The 13,156-nt window shown below is 54.6% G+C and overlaps 1 protein-coding gene across 3 annotated transcripts in view; it reads right to left on the minus strand.

Moving 5' to 3' along the window:
- Positions 1-12,791, minus strand: part of TMEM240 (transmembrane protein 240) — a 33,603-nt gene extending 20,812 nt beyond the window's left edge. The window contains exons 1-2 of one of the 3 annotated variants that reach the window (XM_043499998.1): positions 12,711-12,791; positions 7,027-7,133 (exon numbers count right to left, since the gene is read on the minus strand). In XM_043499998.1, coding sequence (XP_043355933.1) covers positions 7,027-7,118 — 92 coding nt within the window. In that variant the 5' untranslated portion in view covers positions 7,119-7,133; positions 12,711-12,791. Of the gene's footprint in view, positions 1-7,026; positions 7,169-7,357; positions 8,331-12,710 lie in introns of those variants that run through there. The other 2 variants (XM_038376330.2, XM_038376331.2) reach the window with 2 other exon arrangements.
- Between the last annotated feature and the right edge of the window lie 365 nt (positions 12,792-13,156).

Raw genomic sequence — 13,156 nt, forward strand, 5'->3', positions numbered from 1 at the left:
AGGGCGATGAATTCAAAATTCAAAGAGGAATGAATTCAGGGAAACCCTACGCTACGTGCTCTGCAGGAAGGAAGACCAGATGATCACAATGGCCCCTTCTGGCCATATTAGCTATAAATCTATTCCCCTTCTGCACCCCCACTCCCGACCCCGTCTGAACACCCAAATCGAATGGCTCCCTCCCTCCGCTGCACAACGGGGTTGAACTGCATTTGCTACTCCTCCACTTGAGCCTGGTCCCCAGTGCTATCCTGCTGGAAGAATGACCCCCACCATCCTTTCCAGCATGGTCACAGCCCATCAATGTAGACAGGCCCCGGAGATTGTACCCAAGATTCCACCCCCGTCCCCCGCAACAGTTTGCAAGCAAGGTTATTGTAACCATGCAGGATGGCTCAGACCCCCACTTCACACACACACCCCCAGACGGGCTGCAAGCCCCAGTGAATACCAGGCGATAACCCCGCTGTCTGGAAGCTGGCAATAGGACCAGCTAACGGGCTTTCCTTCAGGTTTCAGAGTAGCAGCCGTGTTAGTCTGTATTCGCAAAAAGAAAAGGAGGACTTGTGGCACCTTAGAGACTAACAAATTTATTAGAGCATAAGCTTTCGTGAGCTACAGCTCACTTCATCGGATGCATCGGGCTTTCCTTCAACATCCTTCTGCCTGCCACCCCGCTGACACGCAGCTTGGAGGGGCTACTAGTCCCAGGGACAACGTGCAGCATGAGCTGCTCTTGGGCATCCTCTAGTGGCGGTTGCATGGCACTGCTTAACCACCCCTTAAAAAAACCAACCATTTGAACCCTGACCTCGGTAGGAAGTTAGAGGCAAATGGAGGGTAACCCCAGAGCCGCGCACTCGAACCCGGCTCCAATTCCCTGACATGCCCGGCCAGGCCTGATATTCCCTGGAACCATCACGGCCACTATTATTCGTACAGCACCATAAACACGGTGCAGAAGAGAACATGCAAAAAAGGCGGGGTCCGTGAGCTCACTCCGATGCAGACGCTACGCAGGCCAGCAGCTGAGGCCCGAGAAGGAGCAGAGACCTTGGCCATGGGGGAAGCAGCATAGCAAGGGTTCACTGACGCGGGGTTTTTGGGAAGGGGCGGGAGGAGGAGGCAGCTCTGCACACAGGAAGCGAGTGGCTGCCCTCGCCATACGGGGCAGCATGCAGAGGCAGTGTGGAGCCGTGGGTGGGTGAAGGAAGGAGAGGGCTGCAAACGCCATGCACAGAGCTCTCGGGGCAATTCTGCGGGCAGAGGATTTAACAGATCCAGCCCAAAGGGGGCAGGGGAAAGAGAGGATGAGGAGGGGTCAAGGGAGGACACGATGAGCAGAGATGGGGAAGGGTCTTGAAGGGGAGGATGAAAAGGACCTAGGTACATGCACATTCAGGGAGCAGGGAAGAGGTGACCAAAACACGATGCAAAACATTAACATAAAAGCTAAATCTTTCTCCTCCCCTCGCCCCCAAAGGATGCTGTTCTGGAGCACAGAGCCCCTGCAGTCCCACCTTTCATGGAGTTATGGGGTTGAGGATGGAGGTGGAGTTTACAGAGGACTTATCAAAACCCCACAGATTCCAACCAAGAGCCAATGTGCCACAAGAGGCACTCTGCGCAGAGCCGGGCAATCAAGGCAGAACACACTTCCCAGTTCTGTACCTTTGCATGATTGACATTAACGAGCCTTGTACTGTCAGGGGGTGCCCGCTGCAACGGCTCATGGGGCTTCTTGCCACCGCTACACCAGAGACAGACAACAACAAGGACGCCTGGATTCAGGATCTGTGCTCATAGCTTACTGCTGTGGGGGGCTTGAGAACAGGGTAGAGAGAGACTAAGGACTGCAAATGCCGCCACACGCAACTTCCTGCCTAGGGAGTTGTGAATGGAGCGTCCAGACTGGCTAACGGCGGAAAGCACGCTGCATTTCCAACACCCGCAACTTCCTGCCTAGGGAGGCTCGAAGAAAAGAGGACAGACCAAGGGGCATTTTAACTGCATGCTCGCCTCGCTTTCACCCCCCCTCAGCTCACAACCAGTGAGGTCTGAGAGGAGAATACAGATTGGCAAAAGGTTAACAAGCGTCTTTTTGTGCCTTCTGTGAAGCCCCGCAAGGGGCCGGGTGCTCTCACATATTAATGGTGCAGCCCGTCAGCCCTCGACTTTGCCCCAGAATAGAGATGGGGCCGACCACACTGCTACCCCCCCCCCCCACACACACACAGCATCATCCAGGGCCCCCAGTCCTGACCTGGCAGGGTCTCCCCTAGGCAGCAGAGGGGAGCTCGGTCTCCATGGCCCATTCAGTCCTTGGCCTCTCTCTAAGGACCCCCCATTCCCCACCAGTCACTGTAGTGTTGAGCACGGCTGACGGCACTGGCAGAATTTCTGAGCGGGTGGCGGGTTTGAAGTGAGGCTACTTCCCCTTTAGGCACCGAACTGGCCACAAGGAGGCCATTGGATGGTGACAGTTTCTGGTCACTCCCAACCTGCGCTAAGTAAGCTAGAGGTGGAAGGAACCATCTCCACTCACCAGCCCCCTAGTCATCTGGTCTCCCCAGCTTCCTGCTTCTGCTCGGGAAGGTGGCTCCTAGAGCTGGGATGAGGAATCATCATCAGGTGATGCTGGACAGCGCTAGCCATGCACGGCTTAGACAGGGGCTGCTGGAACCACTTGATTTCACAATATCATCTTTGCACGCAGTCTGGACCCCGCTGTACTGAGACGTGTTTTTCAGGATGATAAACTTCGTGGATAGGCCCATAATTGTGTAATCATCTGCCCTGTTTTCTCCTGAGATTGGAGGCGCCGGGGGAGGGAACCACCCATGGATGCACATAGGCTCAACAATTATTCATCGTTGTCAAACCACCTCGTCGTGGAGGAGGGGACACTCCTGATTCTCTCCTATTTGACACGAGATCAGTGAAGATCCTTGTTACTTGTGGGAAAGATGCCCCCTCCTGTTTCTGGGGTGTGCCCGGGGGCCAGGCAGACTGGGAGCCAAGAGCATGCAAGGCCAGTCCTGTGCAGAAGGCGCTCTCGCTCACTCCCTATCCCAGTGAAAATAATACAACCGGACTCCCCAAATGGAAGAGGGAAAATCAATCCTGGATTCATTAGCTGGCAAGACCGTAGCTCTATTGATAGAGCTGGGGAGACGGTGAGAAAAAAAACCCTCAAAATTGATCTCAGCACCTTTTCCCTTTAGCATGTGCCTCTAATTTACTCAGATTTCATCCTTCGCCCCTGTCCTTTTCATTGCTTAGCCAGTCACTCACATTCCTGGGATACAGCCTTAGCCACAGGATTTTTCGTTTAGAAGGATTCCATTTGGCTCATACTAGAGCATTTACACAGAATCCTTTGATTAATCATTTGCATCACTCACATGGCAAAGCCCAGGCCAGATCCCCAGCTGGTGCAGATCACCAGTGCTCCATTGACTTCAACAGCTCTTCTCCGATTGATACCAGTTGCAGATCAGACCACATGCATTCAAAGCCCTTCATCAGCTGATGAATCTGACAAGGCAGGTCCACCCTGCCCCCATTTTACAGAGGGGGAAACCAAAGCACTGAGCAGCCAAGCAATTTGCCAAAGCCACATGGTGAATCAACAGCAGAGCTTGGAGGTTTATAGATTTATAGATTCATAGATACTAAGGTCAGAAGGGACCATTCTGATCATCTAGTCCGACCTCCTGCACAGCGCAGGCCACAGAATGTCACCCACCCACTCCTATGAAAAACCTCACCCATGTCTGAGCTATTGAAGTCCTTAAATCATGGTTCAAAACTTCAAGGAGCAGAGAAGCCTCCCTCCAGTCAACCATGCTACAGAGGAAGGCAAAAAAACCTCCAGGGCCTCTCCAATCTGCCCTGGAGGAAAATTCCTTCCCGACCCCAAATATGGCAATCAGCTAAACCCTGAGCACATGGGCAAGATTCATCAGCCAGATACCCAGGAAAGAATTTTCTATAGTAAATCAGATCCCATCCATCTAATATCCCATCTCAGGGGATTTGGCCTATTTACCCTGAATATTTAAAGATCAATTACTTACCAAAATCCCATTATCCCATCATACCATCTCCTCCATAAACTTATCGAGTAGAATCTTAAAACCAGATAGATCTTTTGCCCCCACTGCTTCCCTTGGAAGGTTATTCCAAAACTTCACTCCTCTGATGGTTAAAAACCTTCGTCTGATTTCAAGTCTAAACTTCCTGGTGGCCAGTTTATACCCATTTGTTCTTGTGTCCACATTGGTGCTGAACTTAAATAATTCCTCTCCCTCTCCTATATTTATCCCTCTGATATATTTATAGAGAGCAATCATATCTCCCCTCAACCTTCTTTTAGTTAGGCTAAACAAGCCAAGCTCCTTAAGTCTCCTTTCATAAGACAAGTTTTCCATTCCTCGGATCATCCTAGTAGCCCTTCTCTGTACCTGCTCCAGTTTGAATTCATCCTTTTTCAACATGGGAGACCAGAACTGCACACAGTATTCTAGGTGAGGTCTCACCAGTGCCTTGTATAATGGTACTAAAACCTCCTTATCCCTCCTGGAAATGCCTCTCCTGATGCATCCCAGAACCGCATTAGCTTTTTTCACAGCCATATCCCATTGGCAGCTCATAGTCATCCTATGATCAACCAATACTTCAAGGTCCTTCTCCTCTTCCGTTACTTCTAATTGATGCGTCCCCAACTTATAACTAAAATTCTTGTTATTAATCCCTAAATGCATAACCTTACACTTCTCACTATTAAATTTCATCTTATTACTATTAAGGTGAAGGATTCCAGTCCATTACTCTGTCCCCTAGTTCACATTGGCTCCCACAGCTCAGGGATGCCCTTTCGAAGTCTCTCCTACATATAGATGGTCAGAGTGCACATACAAAGGCCCCCATCAATTACACACAGCAAGAACCCACTAACAAACAGGACTGGTGTGCGCCTAGTGCGATTTGTGTTGACAATAGTTATTACTTCTTCATAGGTCAGGAAATTGGTGACATTTCCCAGAATTTTGCTCCCCTTTCTCCTAGGGCCAAGACTGTGCTAGGAGGATGGGAAGATGCTTTTGGTTCTTTCTAAGAAATTAACTAGTGTCTCTGTTTGGGAAGAGTGGTACTGGAGCATGTGTGTGTTTGTTTACATAGTGCTGCTGGGGCCATACAGAATTCCGGGGGAGAGGAGCACACCCATCAGATTTGGGCAGCAGGGATACGCCAAAATAAGAAGATGTTACCTTGTTCTTTCATCCCAGAAGATCCCAAAGCACTTCACAAGCTATATTTCATTTCACCCACCAGTTGTGGTAAGCTGGGAAATATTTTAGCCATAGCAACTGGGCACACTCCTCCTCTTAAGACAACTGCCAAGGGAATGTTAAGGTCACCCTGAACGACCATCTGCCCCAGCACAGAAAGCTACATGGCACTCCACGTATGGGCTGCATCAACCACCCGGGGTCACACCTGAGCTTCCATGGAATCAAGGTGTTGTGAACCCAATTAGTAGGCCATTGAGCCATCCGCTTTTCGGATAGCCCTCAAATCCGGCAGCCCCAGGCCCACGCACTGCCTCATGAGAAACCCTCGAGGCCTTGCGTGTTGGGCAAGGGGTGGCCAGGGGTGTCATGCACAGAAGCATTTTCAGACTGGGAGTGGAGCGCATTCAGCCCTGCTCTGGGCCCCTCCAGTGGCCTGGCTGCCCTGGAGAGGATGGCTCAGCAAGGGCTAGAACTGAAGAGAGACCACGAGACGGGAGCAACACCGGTCCCCTTGGTAGAATAACACCATGAAAGGAGAGGATGGAAGGTCAGAGGAGTTTCCCCTGGGTTAAACCCCCTCCTCACCCCATTCAAGGGCTAAAGTCTTCCCCAGGGACAATGAAGGTGTGTGGTCTCCCAAGAATGGCTTGCAGCTGGATTACAGCAGCAGCCCAAAGCGGTGAGTGAAGGACACCTTAAAATCAGTACGTAGGCCGGTGGAGGGCTGCCTTGAGGTGGCCTTTGGCAGGCATCAAATCATACTCTTTTGATCCCATGGGCAGAAAATCATTACCTCATGCCAGCCTGTAACACGGTGCAAAAGGGGATCAGACAGAAGTCTGGAAAAATCATTGAAAATGGTCCCACAGCAGATATCCGTTTCTAAAGATCTAGACATACCAATCTCCATGTCTACAGAGCAGCCTTTCGCAAACTACACAACACCTAGCTATGCAGTGGCTATGTACAATTTAAGAAATGTTACTTTCTTTAGTGGGGTGAGGGGGAATTAACCTCATTGTTACACAATCATAAAGAGTGGATTTATTTGCCAGTTATCATCTTACGTTGAAAAAGGCTACTTAAAGAAAAGTCCACCCTACATTCTTGATTTGTTAACAAATACACAACAGCTGCAACCAACTTGACTGTGCCCCAAAAAGCGCCCAGATAACCTTCAGAAACAGAAAAGCCACAAAGAATTCAAAGCAAGACAAAGATTAAAACACACCAGCAGCGAAGATCCCAAAGTGACCCTGTCCTCGAGAGCATCATTCCCTCCTCAGCAGAGAGTCTCGCAGTCAGTCAGAGGTAATTTGTTTGAAATGACAGCAGAACAAACAGCACCCCCCCAAATTGCACACACACACAAGTACCCTGGTCTCTGGTGACAATGGAACAATCATGGCAAGTGCTGAAGTAAAAGTTACTCACTTTTCATGGGCTGACACACACATAAAAGGAAAAGGGGATGCTAGGCTCAGAGCAAACTCTTGCTCCAAAAAATTCATTCTGATCATGCAGAAGGTTGCTGTGGATATACACACAAGGCACATTCAGAATGCAAAATGCTAAACCCTAGGAATCAGTGATCCATTGCATGCTGCTTGCTGGATGCTCAGTGTGGGTGGGATTGCACCCTCTGATCTCCTTAAACCTGGCCTGTGCCTTTCCAATGAGACGAGCAGGGGGAGGGAGGAGGGTAAGGAATATCATGCGGGTGACTTACCTTCCACAGTTGCAGTGGCAAACTCGATCTTCTCCTCTTAAATGCGGTAAGATGTAATTGTGAAACCGGTCCAACAGCGCATTCATGTCCATCAAGCAAGCTATTGCCTGTAAGAGCCCATAACCAAGGCATCTGGTCAACTCTAGATGATGGAATAAAACATTGACTCTAGTTTGGTTGCTAAAGATTGGAGCAGTCATAAATATATTAAATGCTGCTTTTTAATTTTTTTTTTTAATGGGAGGGACACACGGACACACACACCAAATAAACTATACACATGCTAATGTGATGGGAAGAAGGAAATAAAGTGATAAGCAAAATCTCTTACCATAACGATAGAGGCACCCAGGATCATGAAAATCATGGTGTTTGCATTCATGGACAGCAACTGGAAATTGACAAATGTTTTGTCTATTCCCCCCACCCCCCCCCTCAAAAAAAAAAACAGATAAAAAAGCAGGGACCGGGTTATTCCCAGAGGTCAGGTTTGGTCACATACGCCCCCTTCTCTCTCCAAGCTGCAATCCTGGGGTGTGTGGGGGGGGCGCCTGACCCCCAACACCCCCCCCCTCCTGTCCCCCTTGCGCCGGGAACGCCTCGCTCTCCCTCTCGCTGTCTTTTTCTAGGACAAATATGACAGGTAAAAAAAAAATTCCCTTTCTCCCCCCCTCCCCCCGTCAGTGGAGGGAGGCGCGCTACGCTTCCCCACCCCTGCACACCCCCCCCCCAGCCCCGCATGCAGCAACTGGAAATGGATCCAATCGCCACAAAATAAACAGGGGAGGGGGAAGGGGGCTGTGGGTCGCCACGGAAGTGGCCAGATCAGTCAAGAGTTGGAAGGCTGGGGGTTAAAACAAAAACAAAACCCCCCCCCGCTCCTCCATTTCCTCCTTCCCCCCCGCCCCCTCCGACCAAAAAATCCCCCACCCATTGCTGCAAAGCTCTGCCCGGGGCGGCCGGGAGAGGAGAAATCAGACCGAGGGACCGGCTTTGCTCCCCCTGCTCAATCGCTCCAAGCAGCGGATCCCGCCCCCCCGGGGCCAGGCGCGCCCCGTTCCCCATCAGCGGCCGCTGCCCGCCCGCGCCCCCTTCTCCGGCCCCGGCGAGCGTGACCCGGCCGGCTCGCCCCGCGGCGCTGCACCGCCCCCCCCGCCCCCCGCTTCTCTTTGGGGGACTGCAGCTGGAATCGCTATGCCGCACCTCGCAGCGCGGGAATGGGGGGGGGCTAAAGACCCGCGGCTCCCTACGTGCACAAAGCCCTGCCAGGCAGCGGGAGGGTTCCTCGGCAGCCAGTGACCCCCCCCCACCCCACCCGCGGGGGGAGAAAAAGAAAGGATCCGGGCTCCCCCCGGGCCTGCTCCCTCCCCGCCCCCGCGCTCCCGAGCGTTGTTGCAGGGAGGGAGGGAGGGAGGGAGGCGTGTGGAAGGGGGGGGGCGGCGGGGGGGCCCCCAGACGCGCCATCCCAGCCCCTCGAAGGCATTTACCTACCTGGGGGGGGAGGCTGCGATCCAGCGCCAGGCTCATGGCTCGGGGAGGGAGGGCGCGCTGCACGGCTGCCTTCTCTTTATTCCCCCCCCCCCACACACACACACACAACCCCCCCCCACACACACAACCCCCCCACACAGCCATCTCCCCCCCACACACACACAACCCCCCCCACACAGCCATCTCCCCCCCACACACACACAACCCCCCCACACAGCCATCTCCCACACACACAACTCCCCCACACACACAACCCCCCCACACAGCCATCTCCCCCCCCCCACACACACAGCCATCTCCCCACACAGCCATCTCCCACACACACAACCCCCCCACACAGCCATCTTCCCCCCACACACACACACACACAACCCCCCCACACAGCCATCTTCCCCCATACACACACACACACACACACAACTCCCCCACACAGCCATCTCCCACACACACAACTCCCCCACACACACAACCCCCCCACACAGCCATCTCCCCCCCACACACACACAGCCATCTCCCCACACAGCCATCTCCCACACACACAACCCCCCCACACAGCCATCTTCCCCCCACACACACACACAACCCCCCCACACAGCCATCTTCCCCCCCCCACACACACACACACACAACTCCCCCACACACACAACCCCCCCCACACAGCCATCTCCCCCCCACACACACACAACCCCCCCACACAGCCATCTTCCCCCCCACACACACACACACACACACAACTCCCCCACACAGCCATCTCCCACACACACAACCCCCCCACACAGCCATCTTCCCCCCATACACACACACACACAACCCCCCCACACAGCCATCTTCCCCCATACACACACACACACAACTCCCCCACACAGCCATCTTCCCCCCCATACACACACACACACACACACACACACAACTCCCCCACACAGCCATCTTCCCCCCCCCCACACACACACAACTCCCCCACACAGCCATCTCCCACACACACATCCCCCCCCACACAGCCATCTTCCCCCCATACACACACACACACAACCCCCCCACACAGCCATCTTCCCCCCATACACACACACACACACACACACACACACACACACAACTCCCCCACACAGCCATCTTCCCCCCCATACACACACACACACACACACACACACAACTCCCCCACACAGCCATCTTCCCCCCCATACACACACACACACACACACACAACTCCCCCACACAGCCATCTCCCACACACACAACTCCCCCACACAGCCATCTTCCCCCCCATACACACACATCCCCCCCACACAGCCATCTTCCCCCCATACACACACACACACACACACAACTCCCCCACACAGCCATCTCCCACACACACAACTCCCCCCACACAGCCATCTTCCCCCCCATACACACACACACACACACACACACACACACTCCCCCACACAGCCATCTCCCACACACACAACCCCCCCACACAGCCATCTTCCCCCCCACACACACACAACCCCCCCCACACCGCCATCTCCCACACACACAGCCATCTTCCCCCCATACACACACACACACAACTCCCCCACACAGCCATCTCCCACACACACAACTCCCCCACACAGCCATCTTCCCCCCCACACACACACACACACAACCCCCCCACACAGCCATCTTCCCCCCACACACACACAACCCCCCCCCACACAGCCATCTCCCACACACACAGCCATCTTCCCCCCATACACACACACACACAACTCCCCCACACAGCCATCTTCCCCCCCCACACACACACAACCCCCCCACACAGCCATCTTCCCCCCACACACACACACAACCCCCCACACAGCCATCTTCCCCCCCCACACACACACACACAACTCCCCCACACAGCCATCTTCCCCCCCCACACACACACACACAACTCCCCCACACAGCCATCTTCCCCCCACACACACACAACTCCCCCACACAGCCATCTTCCCCCCCCCCACACACACACACAACTCCCCCACACAGCCATCTTCCCCCCCCCACACACACACACAACTCCCCCACACAGCCATCTTCCCCCCCCACACACACACACACAACTCCCCCACACAGCCATCTTCCCCCCCACACACACACACACAACCCCCACACAGCCATCTCCCACACACAACTCCCCCACACAGCCATCTTCCCCCCCATACACACACACACACACACACACACACACACACAACTCCCCCACACAGCCATCTCCCACACACATCCCCCCCACACAGCCATCTTCCCCCCCCATACACACACAACCCCCCCACACAGCCATCTTCCCCCATACACACACACACACAACCCCCCCACACAGCCATCTTCCCCCCATACACACACACACAACCCCCCCACACAGCCATCTTCCCCCCATACACACACACACACACACACACACACAACTCCCCCACACAGCCATCTTCCCCCCATACACACACACACACACACACAACCCCCCCACACAGCCATCTTCCCCCCATACACACACACACACACACACAACTCCCCCACACAGCCATCCCCCCCCCCCCCCACACACACACACACACACAACTCCCCCACACAGCCATCTTCCCCCCCCCCCCACACACACACACACAACTCCCCCACACAGCCATCTTCCCCCCCCCCCCCCACACACACACACACAACTCCCCCACACAGCCATCTTCCCCCCCCACACACACACACAACTCCCCCACACAGCCATCTCCCACACACACAGCCATCTTCCCCCCCATACACACACACACACACACACACACACACAACTCCCCCACACAGCCATCTCCCACACACACAACCCCCCCACACAGCCATCTTCCCCCCATACACACACACACACAACCCCCCCACACAGCCATCTTCCCCCCATACACACACACACAACCCCCCCACACAGCCATCTTCCCCCCATACACACACACACACAACCCCCCCACACAGCCATCTTCCCCCCATACACACACACACACACACACACAACCCCCCCCACACAGCCATCTTCCCCCCATACACACACACACACACACACAACTCCCCCACACAGCCATCTTCCCCCCCATACACACACACACACACACACAACTCCCCCACACAGCCATCTTCCCCCCCCCACACACACACACACACAACTCCCCCACACAGCCATCTTCCCCCCCCCACACACACACACACACACAACTCCCCCACACAGCCATCTTCCCCCCCACACACACACACACACACAACTCCCCCACACAGCCATCTCCCACACACACATCCCCCCCCCCACAGCCATCTTCCCCCCCATACACACACATTCCCCCCACACAGCCATCTTCCCCCCCATACACACACATTCCCCCCACACAGCCATCTTCCCCCCCATACACACACACACACACAACCCCCCCACACAGCCATCTTCCCCCCCATACACACACAACTCCTTTCACACATAGCCATCTTCCCCCATACACACACATCCCCCCCACACACAGCCATCTCCCTCCCATACACACACAACCCCTTTCACACATAGCCATCTCCCCCATACACACACAACCCCTTTCACACATAGCCATCTCCCCCCATACACACACACCCCCCCACACACAGCCATCTCCTTCCCATACACACACAATTTCCTCCACACACACAGTCATCTCCCCCCTCCACACACAACTCCCCCACAGTCATCTCCCCACACACACACCCCACCCCACCCCCACATCCCCAGTCATCTCCCCCACGCACAACCCCCCCCCAGTCATCTCCCCCTGTACACACACACACAATCCCCCATACACACACAGTCATCTCACACACACACCTCTCCGCCCCCCTGCACAATTTTGGATCACTGTGCAAGGAAGGGGGTTTTGGCCCCGATTTTTAATCGCCTTCGCTCCCCTCTGCACGTCTCCCTCGGTCCCCAGCGCCGGCCAGGGACGGACTCGGGCACTGGAGCGAAGGACACCCCCAGCCCCCCACAGGCTGATTTAGTGTGGGGAGGGGGAGACTCAGATATAAGTGAGCCGAGCCCCCCAACACACACAGCGGGAATGAGGGTGTCAAAGGCATTTGCTTTTTCAGGGGCTTTCCCTCAGCAGCTGTTTGCTTGCAAGCCCGGGGGCCGCAGAGCTGGGGGGGACTCTCTGATAGGGATCCCAGGGACACCGGCACCACCCCCCACAACTGACCTGAGGAGCCCAGGGCCAATGTTACAAAGGGTGTAGGAAGAGCCCGGGGGCGGGAGGCGAACACCTGACCCGCTCCACCTGATCTCCCTTGGCCTTGGCAGCTAGACCTCCTTAGGCCTCGGTGTGGCATTTCCCTGTCTTACTATCGCCCTCTGCTGGTCGCTTTCTCATCGCGGAGAGTGACAGCCTCATTCTTTTTTTGGAGGGGATTGTCTCTCAACCCCTCCACCCTCTTTTCAAACCAAGGGAGGGTGGCAGTCCTGATCATTGCTCTCCACTGGGCCCCGGCCTCCTTTCCTTCCTTGTCTCTCAAATTATTTTACTCATAAGTTATGGGTCTCCAACTGCAAGGTGAAGAAGGGGCCTGTGTTAACATATAGGGAACAGGGATGCTAAGGGGGGCAAGGGGAGGGATCATGGCAATGTGGGGCTGGAAGGGACCATGA

Source organism: Dermochelys coriacea, chromosome 18 (assembly GCF_009764565.3).
Source record: "Dermochelys coriacea isolate rDerCor1 chromosome 18, rDerCor1.pri.v4, whole genome shotgun sequence".
NCBI classification, from domain to species: Eukaryota; Metazoa; Chordata; order Testudines; family Dermochelyidae; genus Dermochelys; species Dermochelys coriacea.